The 13,915-nt window shown below is 41.4% G+C and overlaps 1 protein-coding gene and 1 non-coding gene across 3 annotated transcripts in view; both read right to left on the reverse strand.

Annotated features, from left to right (window-relative positions):
• Positions 1-333: 333 nt before the first annotated feature.
• On the reverse strand, positions 334-464 carry LOC133611787 (small nucleolar RNA SNORA14). The gene has a single exon (XR_009816038.1). It is a non-coding gene; the product is annotated as a small nucleolar RNA SNORA14 (small nucleolar RNA).
• A 995-nt stretch (positions 465-1,459) lies between these two features.
• arid4b (AT-rich interaction domain 4B) overlaps positions 1,460-13,915 on the reverse strand; it is a 127,026-nt gene continuing 114,570 nt past the window's right edge. The window contains exons 17-24 of one of the 2 annotated variants that reach the window (XM_061960635.1): positions 13,040-13,222; positions 12,066-12,150; positions 11,774-11,987; positions 10,524-11,705; positions 6,422-6,532; positions 6,091-6,306; positions 4,814-4,960; positions 1,460-3,630 (exon numbers count right to left, since the gene is read on the reverse strand). In XM_061960635.1, coding sequence (XP_061816619.1) covers positions 3,482-3,630; positions 4,814-4,960; positions 6,091-6,306; positions 6,422-6,532; positions 10,524-11,705; positions 11,774-11,987; positions 12,066-12,150; positions 13,040-13,222 — 2,287 coding nt within the window. In that variant the 3' untranslated portion in view covers positions 1,460-3,481. The remainder of the gene's footprint in view (positions 3,631-4,813; positions 4,961-6,090; positions 6,307-6,421; positions 6,533-10,523; positions 11,706-11,773; positions 11,988-12,065; positions 12,151-13,039; positions 13,223-13,915) is intronic. The other variant, XM_061960645.2, reaches the window with a different exon arrangement.

Raw genomic sequence — 13,915 nt, forward strand, 5'->3', positions numbered from 1 at the left:
ACATCCATTCACCCAACAGGAAATAACCATTATGCGCCTTTCACCAGTGTTTGCTCGAAGCTATTGTCAATAATCGTGAAGCGTGTCAACTAGGCCAGGTGTGTTTTGTTTGCCTCCCAAGATGGCGGATGACCCGGGATAACCCGGATGTGTGACGTCACGTAAACACCATGTATAACAACTATTACAGTTCTACCTACCACAGTACACAACTGACCAGTCATTCCATTGTCTCCTCTCTTCGAAGCCTTGCTGAAACACAAATGGTACACATTCAGATGTAGCTCACAGTATTTTAAGTCTGACAACATTAAAAAAGTCCGTCGCTCGCATTTGTGTCTTAGAGGTGAAATAACCAAGAGCGTCTGAAGTGGCTCTCAGTTTTGGATGTTCTAAGATTGATCTTGCACCATTTCTGGTCCCAAAAGCCACAGAAGGCAGCTGGGGGGTTTAAAAAGATGCAATGAAAAAAATGGTTAAATTTGAAGGATGCTTACAGGCCTTCATGTAGAGAGGTGCAGGTGGGGGCATACCTTCCATACCTGTTGGTAAAGAAAAATATTTAATAACCAGGACTGCATATTTTTATAAAAACAAGACAAAAGCCATTGCCAATCACAAAAAAACTCCAAAAGAACTGGAGCAAACATTAACATACATGCCTGCTCTCCTGGTAGTCAGGGACACTTCAGTTTAAATACGTTCCACACGTAAATACAATTTTGTTCAAGCTCAACATAACTCAATCTTAATGCAAGGATGTATAATTCTGCATCATAGGAACTATCGTTAGCCAAGATGAACAGAATGTTGTCTTTGTGAAGAAGTCACATGAACAGAGTACGTTAGAATAGAAAGCAGCAAAATAGCCAAGCCCCTTCGATGTGCAGGTCTTTAAAAAAAAAAAAGTGTATAAAATGAAGGATATAAACGACGTCTAAACGATAGATAAAATGTTTCCACCAGATGACTAAGAGGAAATAAACGTATGCACACGTGGTCAAGCTAGCTTGTGGTGGCTAACGTGCTAAGAGTGGTTCGTCTAACCACCGCAAACCAAACTAACTCACACACTATGTAGGCCATTTGATTTTAAAGTGAAGGTTCTACCAAAGACAAAATATGCAAGGAAAGAACGTCAACAGCTTACCGTTCCTTTGGAAAAAAAAGTTGTCCGCGCCATTTACATTACGAGGACCAAAACTCACATCTCGACAGCATTCTGCGAGCTAAGAGGAAGACGACTTCTCAAACCAAGCCTTTTATTGGATGGTGTCATCATCGAGTTGGAGGAAGTAGTACCTGATTGGTTACTTGAGATCGACATATTCCTTGACCAACCAGCAACTTGAAGGTTATACCTGATTGGTTACTTTAGATAGACCAATTGACCAATCAAATTATCACTACCTTTTAACGTTACTTTTACTCCCTTTATTTCTAAATATTTGCGCGAACCCAACTAAATTGGCAAAAGTAAATAAATACAATTGTCACTTCGTATTGTTTAGGAGTGAAACATGAGCCCATAAATGAACCTTTAAAATAACGTTTACAGACATCGCGACATTCCAAGCAACAGACAACCAGGATACTTCACAAACTATGGCATTTATTTCAAACAGAGGCTCCTGCTTTGCATTTTTACAATAAATTACACAATGACCATCATCGGATGAGCCTAATAAATACTATTTCAACACGCTCCATTGTCGTAATCTCTGACCCAGACCATTTTCCATGCAGTTTGGAAAATAGCCTCATTCGAAACAAACAGTCTTCTCTTACAATCACAAGCAAATGAAAAACAGAACTGAATACAAACTAAAGCAAAATATGACATTTAAAAAAAAAACAAGGGGAAACAAAGAAGAAAATCTATTTAAAAAGGGATAAAAGTTATAACAAATGTTCTTCTTACAAGAAACATGTATGGGGACAAGAGGGTCAACAACCATGCTCTAAGTCTCAATATTTACACCCAAACTACAGTTAAAACCATAAAACTGTCTGTACAGAAAAGTACATTATCAACAGTGCAAGATATTAAATAGCTTGACTCAAAACACTTCTCAATGTACAAATCTAACAAAAGCATACAGTTACATACAATTGCTAAACAAGATGTAACTTCAGGTTATCATTGAATATGGTTCTATACAAAGGAAACAGATGTCATCTGAAATGCACCCGTATACATTTCTGTGTAATATAAATGCACATTTACAATATCATTACTTTTATTCTGGTCATAGTCCGTGAAAAGAAACAAGATTTTTGGTAAGGGTAAATAGAAGCCTTGTGTGGCAGTTTGCATGATACCGTATATGAACTACTGATCCTCTAGCCAATGAAAACAAAGTAACTCCATGTTTGCAGCACTGTACACGCAGGATTCATCTTCATTTAGCCTGTAAATAACTCGTATGGCTATATTCAAGTTCATTATCCAGTCTGAGACGTGAATGACAGCTAGTGAATAATGTGGACATACACAAACAGATGGTTAAAAACCGCAGGTGATGTGAAGTAATGCGACCATTGCATTCAGCATCATTGCACGCTTTATAACTATTCAGTAGTAGATTACAGGTGATCCAGTATAGTTCTGTGTTGCATTTAAATGGAATTTAAATATGCTCATAACTTCCACCAGTACCCATTATTCACAGCTCTTTACACACACGCACGTGCACACACACACACACACACACACACACACACACACTGAAGTCTTTCATAAGGGATTTCTTTCCAGGCTACCCTCTGATTTGAGAAGAGGAGCAGGGAAAAAAGTGCAGTCCTTTCTGAAAGTGCCACAGGGATGAGAACAAAAAGGCACTACAGTATCATTCCATGATCCATCCACTGTGGCTACATGTGGAGCAAAGATTAGCTAAAAAGCATTTCATGTGTCCACCTCAAGACTCCTGTGAATGCCTGTGGAAGATATGAGCATTGTCAACCAATTGAGGTTTTTCTTTTTTATGACAGGGAACATGGTTAAGTTAAACACTGAATATATGCCCTTAATGCCAATGTGGCAGTGTTCTTTTGAAGTCCCCGTAATTAAAACGGAGCGCTCAGGCATGTTGACCGTAAGAAGGGAGTAAATGGGAAGGAAAACACCCCTTACCGATGCATTTCATATCAAATTGAAACAGTTATTGCTTGCAAAAACAATACTTAAAAATGTTCAATTACAATTAGGTAGAGCACAAAAGACAATTGTGTATCTTCTTTTACACTAATTTCGTCCCCACTACGCAATCATAAAAGTGCACTTAAGTGCCATTAGCTTGCCAAGAAAACATTCCTCAATAGAAAATAGTGCTTGTTTTTGTTGTCTGGTGTTGTGCCCCAGTCGTTACAGTATGTAGTAGGTTGTTGACTTGTCCATTCTGCGGGAAGGGAATGGGGATGATGGCCCCAGGGTGCTGGTTAAGTGCTTAGTGCGGCGGCTCTCTGCTGTTACGTCCTGTCACCTGCACTCCACTGATACCCCAGAGTTCTGTGAAGAGGAGGAGGATGAAGACACCGGCGGGTCGGCCAGTGTCAGCATGACGGCTGCTGTCAGTGAGCTGGAGGACGGTGACGAGGACGACGATGAAGAGGATGCCGCCACGGTGCCTGCAGAACAGAAACAAGATTTGGTTGATCAATTTGCATCTTCCAAGAAATTTTAGCAATTTGTGCTGGTGGTTTTTACTTTTTTAATTTAATTTCTTCAGTTATGCAACTGGCTCACAAGCTCCATCACAGACCAAATAAATGTGTATGCCACGGCACCACTGTAGCTGTACATAGTGGATCAGGGACTTTAGGGTCGAATTCAGGAGCAAACACGTTGAGGTTGGGAAAGGTTGGTGATAGGGATGGGTATCGAATTTGTACTTTTATTATGTACGGACTGAATTCCATCTCTACTACCGGGTATCAATTCACGTGAAATCAAACCATGCCATATTTCGATACTTTTGTTGCACGTGACATCACATCCAGTTGCAGACTCAAACACTTGGTGGGGAAACAAGCACTCAAGCAGCACTCAGTCGGACTGCCGTTACGCAACGTTGCAATTTTCAACGCCAACAAAGCTAGTACGAGCAAGTCACACTTGAACGTAAAGTAAGGTTCCACTTATCAAAATTTGCCAATGTGATGCTAATTTAATTTGGATTTGCCATAGATATGCTACTGATTAGCACCAACAATTTTACATGGCGATTTCTAAACCTCTAAATGTGATAATGAAAACCACAACTAAGATGCATATTACAATTTGGCAGATAGTGTGAATAAGCACAATACTTACTGTACAGTATAAACACTTTGTAGGGTGCAACATTTAACTAGATTCCGCTAAATAGCAAAGACTTCTCCCGGACTCGGTAACACATCGCAGTCTATACATTACTGCCATCTAACGTCTTGGAATTGCAACTGCATGCAAAGTCTACTCTATAATACTTGCAAATGAGACTCAGAAGTGTAAGAAATCAAGATATAACAACTGGACAGCGCAGCTATCATTATCAGCTAACTGTTAAATGTTACATTTTAGAAATTAGATTTATTGTTGAACAAAATAACAGTAAGTAACACATGAACACACACAGAAGCACAGAAAATTTGTACTGTATTGATTTTCGGTACTGTATCGATTCAAATGTGAACGATACTCATCCTTATCAGTGAATGATGCCAACCCCGCCCCCGAGAGGAATCCACTACACACTCTGTCTCAAGAATGAAAGATTTTCAAATCAATACATTCAAATGAAAGAATACTGATCAGAAGAGGCTAACTTACTTTCCCTTTCCTTCTTCTTCATGCGCTTCCGTCGTCTGTCGATGGAGGCCACCTCAGACTTGAGGGAGAGGTAGTGGTTCCTGATGTCTTGAAGCTTCTCCTGAAGGAATGAGATCCTCTCCAGACTGCTCATCTTCTCCAGGTCAGCTAGTGAGGATTGAAAAAGTTCAGTATGCGCTGTCAAAAAAACTAACTAAGATAACGATTAGAGAGCAGACGTCAAGTTAATAGTAAGAGTAAGTTGTGGTATATACAGTGCATCCAGAAAGTATTCACAGCGCTTCACTTTCTACACAAATCTCAGGAGCAAAGTCCGTGTAGCTTGTCCGCCATGATTATCAAGCCAAACCATGCTAGTGCGCAAGCGCCTGACTTCGTGTTGCCTAAAATGCATTAATAAATGACGTTTTTTCGGTAATTAAAAAATTAGACGGTCGGAAATTTTATCGCAAATTATCATTATACCGTTTACCGTTACATCCTTTGTCCATTAACAAGTAAAAAGTCAAGTGCGGTCACGGCATCTTGTTGCCGTCGATGTTGGTACATTTTTTAGAGCATTACAAAAAATCACAAGGGCGGTCACGGTTTTTGCTGCGGTTAAATTCGAGCCCTGCAGTACCATCACCACAGTGAAGCATGATGGTGGCAGCATCATGCTGTGGGGATGTTTTCCAGCAGCAGGAACTGGTACACTACTCAGAATAGAGGGAAAGATGAATGCAGCAATGTACAGAGAAACCCTGGATGAAAACCTACTCCAGAGCGCTTGTGAACTCAGACGGGGCGACGGTTCATCTTTCAGTGGGACAATGACCCTAAGCAGGATATCAAAGGAATGGCTTCAGGACAACTCTGTAAATGTTCTTGAGTGGCACAGCCAGAGCCTAGACTTGAATTCCATTGAACATCTCTGGAGAGATCTGAAAATAGCTGTACACAACGCTTCCATCCAACCTGATGGAGCTTAAGAGGCGCTGCAAAGATGAATGGGCAACGAGAAATGGGCAAAACTGCCAAAAGGTGCCACTAGCTTGTGGCACGTATTCAAAGAGACTTGGGGAAAAAAAACAAGAGACTTGTGTCTGTAATTGTTGCCTAAGGTGCAACAACAAAGTATTGAGCAAAGGCTGTGAATACTTATGTACATGTGATTTCCTAGCTTTTATTTTTAATTTAAAAAAAAAAGAAAGTGAAGCACTGTGAATACTTTCCTGATAAAATGTAAGTGTGAACTGTCATAGGAGGAGTAGATTAGTTGTCCATGTAACACTTACACATCTGGAAGCTCCACTTGTAGACCCGTGATGATCGTCCGTGGTTGTCCCTGTGCTGCGAGTGGTCAGCATCACCCTGCTTGTGGTACTTATGGCTTGACGGAGGAGATCGGCTGTGACACTTTGCAACCTTGACGTCTGATGTGTCATTCTTCGGGGCGGCTGGTTTGGCAGAGCCTTCAACCACAGACTGGTCCTCGCTGTCGCTGCTGTTGGCTGAAGGCCACAAGAACAAAGTCTGATTTAGGCGCCACGTTGCAGCATGCCTGCAGACTACTAAAAAAAAAATCAAGGCCTTGATGTTAGCTCGTCTGTGTAAAATTGTGCTTACCTGCTTTCCTATTCTTTTTGGGAGGCACAACAAGGCTCTTGTGGTTTGGCTTGGGTTTTTTTGAGAGTCCGCCTGTTAGTGAGTCTTTCTGCCGTTTCTGGCTCACAGATACTACAGTGACAAGTATATAAAATGTATTATTGAGGGAATATACATGCTATTTTCTAATAAAGCTTGCTCTAGATCAGAGAACTTCAACAGGGGCTCAGTGAAGCCTAGGGGTCCGCAGAGGTACTGCAGGTTGGCCGTGAACATTGTTGATTAGATCAGTGGTTCTCAAACGTTTTTACCACGTACCACCTCAGAAATAACTTGGCTCTCCAAGTACCACCATAATGACACAATGACCATTTAAATACAGTGGCGTAATAGGCCCAAGTATTCATTAAAAACAAGGCGTAGGTTGTATATTCCATATTTTAGGCCATTGTATCATTACACACAGTTCGAACGGAAGACTGTTTGAATATAGCAAAATAAAACACTGAGCTTTAATCAAGTGATTATTTTGGTATACCACCGGATGGAGCAAGCGTACCACCACACACAATATATATATATATATATATATATATATATATATATATAATAAATAAATGGGTTATACTTGTATAGCGCTTTTCTACCTTCAAGGTACTCAAAGCGCTTTGACAGTATTACCACATTCACCCATTCACACACTGATGGCGGGAGCTGCCATGCAAGGCGCTAACCAGCAGCCATCAGGAGCAAGGGTGAAGTGTCTTGCCCAAGGACACAACGGACGTGACTAGGATGGTAGAAGGTGGGGATTGAACCCCAGTAACCAGCAACACTCCGATTGCTGGCACGGCCACTCTACCAACTTCGCCACGCCGTACCCCTATATATATATATATATATATATATATATATATATATATATATATATATATATATATATGTGTGTATGTATATATTATATGTATATATATATATATACATACATACATATCCTTACATATATATATATATATATAAATAAGTTGACACAAACAGGTTTGAATGGCTAATCAAGGTTCCAATCCTCACCTGTGACATGTTTGTTTGTAATTAATGTGTGTGTATAAAAGGTCAGTGAGTTTCTGGGCTTCTGACAGACCATTGCATCTTTCATCAAGTGCTGCACAGATGTTTCTGGATTCTGAGTCATGGGGAAGGCAAAATAATTGTCAAAGGATCTGCGAGAAAAGGTAATTGAACTGCATAAAACAGGAAAGGGGTATAAAAAGATATCAAAGGAATTGAGAATGCCAATCAGCAGTGTTCAAACGCTGATTAAGAAGTGGAAAATGAGGTCACAGGTGAGAATTGGAACCTTGATTAGCCATTCAAACCTGTTTGTGTCAACTTTTGTGCATGTTATCAGATTAAAGTCACTGGGGTATGTAAACTTTTGATCAGGGTCATTTGGGTATTTTCTTTTGTCATTTTGATTTAAAAAGAGTAAACAGTTGTTTGCTTCACACAACCATTAAGCATGAGTGAAAGAAAGGTTTTTGTGATATCATTCATATTCTCTGAAGAATGGCCAAGAAATCATACATTCTCCCAGGGTATGTAAACTTATGAGCACAACTGTATACATTATACACATACATACATATATAAATATGTATGTATATATATGTGTGTGTTTATAAATATAAATATATATGTATGTATATATATATATATATATATATATATATATATATATATACATATATACATACATACATACACACATACACACATACACACACACACACACACACACACACACACACACACACACACACACACACACACACACACACACACACACACACACACACATATTTAGGTATAAGTATACGTACGTATGTTTGGGCAACACATAATTCAATTACATTCTTGGGGTAAAGATTCAAAACTATTCTCAATTCAAAATCTATACTTTTTTAATACCATTGAATGTCAGTTCTATAATTAACTACATTCCGCCATGAAATAGATAAACAGCTCTGATAATTTTCTATATTACTTACAAGAAAACTGGTTTTGTTCAATGAATTGCTTCCCAAAAATGTAATAAAATCAAATACAAATAAGGCAATAAGAGAAGTATCCAACACTTATTGTAAACAAATATGGGCATCTGCATCAACAATATTATTTGCCTGAGTGGCTGGAAAGGACAGATTGAAAAAAAAAAAAGATTTTTGATTTTTTTAAATCGATTAAGAATAATTAAAAATAAGAATTGTGATTAATCGGAAAATACCCCTAGTATATGTACGTATATGAATACATACATACATATAAGTATATGTACGTATATGTATACATACATACATACATACATACATACATACATACAGTACATACATACATATATATAAGTATATGTACGTATATGTATACATACATACAAGTATATGTATGTATATGTATACATACATATGCACATACAGTCGTGGTCAAAAGTTTACATACACTTGTAAAGAACATAATGTCATGGCTGTCTAGAGTTTCCAATAATTTCTACAACTCTTATTTTTTGTGATAGAGTGATTGGAGCACATACTTGTTGGTCACAAAAAACATTCATGAAGTTTGGTTATTTTATGAATTCTTTATGGGTCTACTGAAAATGTGACCAAATCTGCTGAGTCAAAAGTATACATACAGCAATGTTGATATTTAGTTACATGTCCCTTGGCAAGTTTCATTGCAATAAGGCGCTTTTGATAGCCATCCACAAGCTTCTGGTTGAATTTCTGACCACTCCTCTTGACAAAATTGGTGCAGCTCAGCTAAATGTGTTGGTTTTCTGACATTAACTTGTTTCTTCAGCATTGTCCACACTTTGGGAAGGCCATTCTAAAACCTTAATTCCAGCCTGATTTAGCCATTCCTTTACCACTTTTGACGTGTGTTTGGGGTCATTGTCCTGTTGGAACACCCAACTGCGACCCAACCTCCGGGCTGATGACTTTAGGTTGTCCTGAAGAATTAGGAGGTAATCCTCCTTTTTTCATTGTCCCATTTACTCTCGGTAAAGCACCTGTTCCATTGGCAGCAAAACAGTACCAGAGCATAATACTACCGCCACCATGCAACAAAACAGTACCAGAGCATAATACTACCGCCACCATGCTTGACAGTAGGAATGGTGTTCCTGGGATTAAAGGCCTCACCTTTTCTCCTCCAAACATATTGCTGGGTATTGTGGCCTAACAGCTCAATTTTTGTTTCATCTGGCATCACATGGACAAAGATAAGACCTTCTGGAGGAAAGTTCTGTGGTCAGGCTAGAATTAAGGTTTTAGAATGGTCTTCCCAAAGTCCTGACTTAAACGTGTGGACAATGCTGAAGTAACAAGTCTATGTCAGAAAACCAACAAATTTAGCTGAACTGCACCAATTTTGTCAAGAGGAGTGGTCAAAAATTCAACCAGAAGCTTGCCAGAAGCTTGTAGATGGCTAACAAAAAGCGCCTTAAAGCAGTGAAACTTGCCAAGGGACATGTAACTAAATATCAACATTGCTGTATGTATACTTTTGACCCAGCAGATTTCTATCCCCAAAAAATAAGAGTTGTAGAAATGATTGGAAACTCAGGACAGCCATGACATTATGTTATTTACAAGTGTATGTAAACTTTTGACCACGACTGTACATACACACAGTACACGTACATACAAACACACACATACGCACGCACACACACAACTAAATATGTATATTATTGTTTTCATGTTAGCATTTAAGATAGCTTAAAATAATGCTCTAGTTGCCTGGTAGCAAATTTGTGGCAAGCAATCACTCTAGTTGTCAGCTAGCGATTAGCTGTGCTAGCTGACAGCTTGTGACAAATGGCACAATCTGCCAGCTAGCAATTAACGCTCTAGTATTCATCTTGCAATTAGCGCGCCAGTTGTCAGCTAGCTATTAGTGCACTAGCTGCCAGCCAGTTATTAACAGTGCTATACTATATTATTTTAATATATTAGTATTGCACAATAACAAGGTACCTTTAGGACCAGTTTCATTATAAACACAATTTCATACATGTTATATAAGTAGGAGGTTCCCTGCTCCATCTCTATTTGACTTGTACCTTTGGACTTCTGCTCGCTCTCCTGCTGGCTGCTGCTGCTCAGCTCCAGACTGCAGTTGCTGCTGCTGTTCGAGGAGAGCGTGGCGTCAAACACCTTAGGTGGGGAGCCCGCCCCTTCATCCTGAGGAATGTCCGGCAGCTCCCCGAGACTCTCCACTTCCACTGTGCTACTGTCGGTCTCGCTGCGCCCGCCTGCTACTTCCTCCTGCTCCAATCCTGGCAAGAGACCAACAGAAGCCGACTCTGGAGGCAGACCAAGGGTTGTGGGCGGCGCCTCGGAGAGAGGCTGTGCTTGGCCAGAGTCTTCCACTGCACTGCCTCCACCTGAAGGGGACTCTGGTGTGGTGGGTGGTGTGTTGAGTACAGAATTACTGCCACTACTGGGGAACTCTTGTAGTTTTTCATCCATCTGCTCCTCTGAGATGTCATCGTCAGGTCCTGCATCTTGTTCGACACTTGTATCGTCCAGACATGAAGTTACAGGTGGAGGAGGAGAATTAGCAGCTTCTGTGTCGGAATCAGAGAATAACTCCTTAAGAGTCTTTTTGGGCCATTGTGCCTGAATGCTGGACCACACGTCCTTTTGGCCTTTGGAGCGCACAGCGGGCTTTTCCTCTCCATTTCCAGACATCTTGGCCTTCTTTTCAGGAATGTCCCAGAACCCAGCTTGTCTGCTGGATTTGCTCTTCTCCTTAGTCCCATTGTACTTCTTGGAAGGGGATCCTTTGGTTTTTGGGCGACCTCGTTCATTCTCTTCAGCTTGGGACCCAGAATGTGCTGCACCCTCCTCATCTGAACTGGTACTAGAGGAGGCACCTCTGTCCTCCATGGCACCAGCGCTTCTGTCTTCCAGCTTCCTGGAAGAGCTGCCCGCCAGCCAGTCTGCACTTCTTGTGGCCCTCTTAGCTTTGGACAGGTTTTTGGGGGTCCTCTCTGCTGCACTTTCAGATTTCCTTTTCCTGGTGTTTGTGTCCCCCATCAAATCGGGCGGGTTTCTGCGCTTCACCCCTTCTGCCCCGATTATCTCCTGGTTCTTCTCGGAAACTGCAGAAGATTTGGCTCTATCGGTGGGCGTGTCACTCTCGTTCCGTTCTGAGGGTTTTTGAAGCTCCGGTGAGGCCTTGTTTTCGTTACGGTCCCCCTCATCCTCATGCTCACTTTCCTCTGTGGAAAGCTCAGAGGCTGAGTCAAAGACAAAAAGTTAGTTTCATCACGAACAAGATGGAAGCAGAAAAAAAAAGTGTTTCTACCTTGCAGGCCGTTGAGGATAGAAGTAATTTCAATAGACTTGATGGGAGACTGATGATGAGTCCCTGGGTCCTCCACGCCCTGGTCTATCTTGGAAAATACATCCTGAGTCAGGTCACACTTGGAGAGAGGGACACGGTTATTGTTGGGCGAAGGTCCAAGGACATCGCCGTCGTCGAGCCTCTCCAGCCTGTCTCGCTCCCTCTCAGCTTTGTTCTATCAGAATTAGACACAAGTCAGTTATCTATTTCATCATGCAAAGGCAGAAAAGCCAAAGCTTGTCAAAAGTCGTACCTTTATTTTTTTGCGGTGCTTTATTTTTGGTACATTCTTATTGGCAGGGCAAACAATCGTGTCTGCTTTAATCCATTCATCATATCTACAAAAGCAAATACAAACACAGAAGACCGTTTTTCATCAATCAGTTCTTAGAGGGGAGCTCAATAAAATATCCTCACTTCACCACCCACCAGGCAACCACCTTGACTGTCTGGCCCGACACATTGCTGTGATACAGTAAACCTCTACAGCAAAGGAATAAATCCCACAGTGTTGAGATAAAGCCTTTGAGAAAAATATTTACACCAACACCGACAGAACAGAAGGTGCTATGTGGGTCATATGAGGAGAATGAAAAGTTGCACGATATCACGCACGCACGCACACACACACACACACACAAGACACAATGTAGAGAACATCCCATTGTCTTTTCAAAGAGTACTACAGGATCACACGACAACAATGAGACAATGAAATGCAATTTTTGCTAGTTCCCCGAATGCTCTACATTAGCACGACATTAAGCCTAGCCCACTGGAGGGTTGGAGGGTAGAGGTGAGAGAAGCTGAACTTTGCTTGTCCCCTCATATGTTAGTGTAGCTCTATATTGCAGGAGCTAAAAGGAATGGAAGTACAACAACTGCATGGCCAATCCAAGCACAACAGATAGCAGTTCAGCATGTCTGTAAATTTGTTTGAGACAGACATCTGAGGGGGTGGACAGACGGGGGGGGGTTCAATCACAACTTGCTAAGAAAAGCGTACAAGCAATCCACACCGACCCAATTCTGCCCCTCAAGGGCCCAGTCAGCTCTAACTAAGAGACTGGATCGGATGAAGCAGAATTGTGAAGAAGGGGTGCATTAGTCACTGTTGCAGGGATATCCATGACATGGTGATCCCGCTGGCCAATTTGAAGGTTAAGATGTGATTTTGCTTTAGGGTGAATACAGAAGTTAGGTGATTCTCCCCACGTCCTGCCTTACCTGACGTTCCAGCCACAGTAGTGCACCAGGTAGCGCACTGCTCCCCCCTCCACGTCTGCCTCTTTCACAGTGGCCTCGTACGTCTTCAGACTGCGGCCTCGCCCATACCTCACCTGCACCTTCATCCCCGGGGGGTAACACTCAAATTCTTCCCCTTCCTCCCCCTCCTGACTGTTGTCATCCCTGCAAGAAAAACAGTTCAGCACTTCCTGTCCCTAGTCTGCTCCAGACAACACTACAGAAGCCCACACAGCCGCCCCGCCTTTCTCTATTCTATTATATAGCTTTTTTTCCCTCTTCTATCCAGTTAAAGGGTCTCACCAACTTCCCATCCGTGACTGTCATATACAGCACGCTGAATAATACAGAGAAAGCCTTTCAAATGACAGCACTTAAGGCGTTGCAGAAATGAAATAATGACTAACTACTATTTCTCCAGCCCTACATGCATAAAGCACGCCTGGGATTATCATTCACACGCTGTATAGAGCAAAACAGCCACAAGGAGGAGCTGGTGAGAAACAGTCAGGAGATGTCAAAGCTAGACGGGTCTACTGGCAGTGCAGGGGGAGTTCCGGTTAAGTGGCTAAGGCTCACGGGCCACAGGGGTCTCCAGAGCCAGAGGGGCATGTTAGCACAGCAAAGCACAACTTAGCAGGCAGCACAGCAACCTGAAGCACAACTATAATATTCCATTTTGTTTGCTGCCATATACAGCAGATCAGAAACCTCCACAGTCCACAATGCAGCTCAGAGCAGGGGATTACTTAAGATGATGTGCAGTAGTCCACACAGAACAACAAAATAAGCTATTTATAATACTTAAAGTAATAAAACAACAAATTTAGGACACAAAATGATGTTGACAAAAACAGA

Source organism: Nerophis lumbriciformis, linkage group LG02 (genome assembly GCF_033978685.3).
Source record: "Nerophis lumbriciformis linkage group LG02, RoL_Nlum_v2.1, whole genome shotgun sequence".
In the NCBI taxonomy this organism is placed as follows: domain Eukaryota; kingdom Metazoa; phylum Chordata; class Actinopteri; order Syngnathiformes; family Syngnathidae; genus Nerophis; species Nerophis lumbriciformis.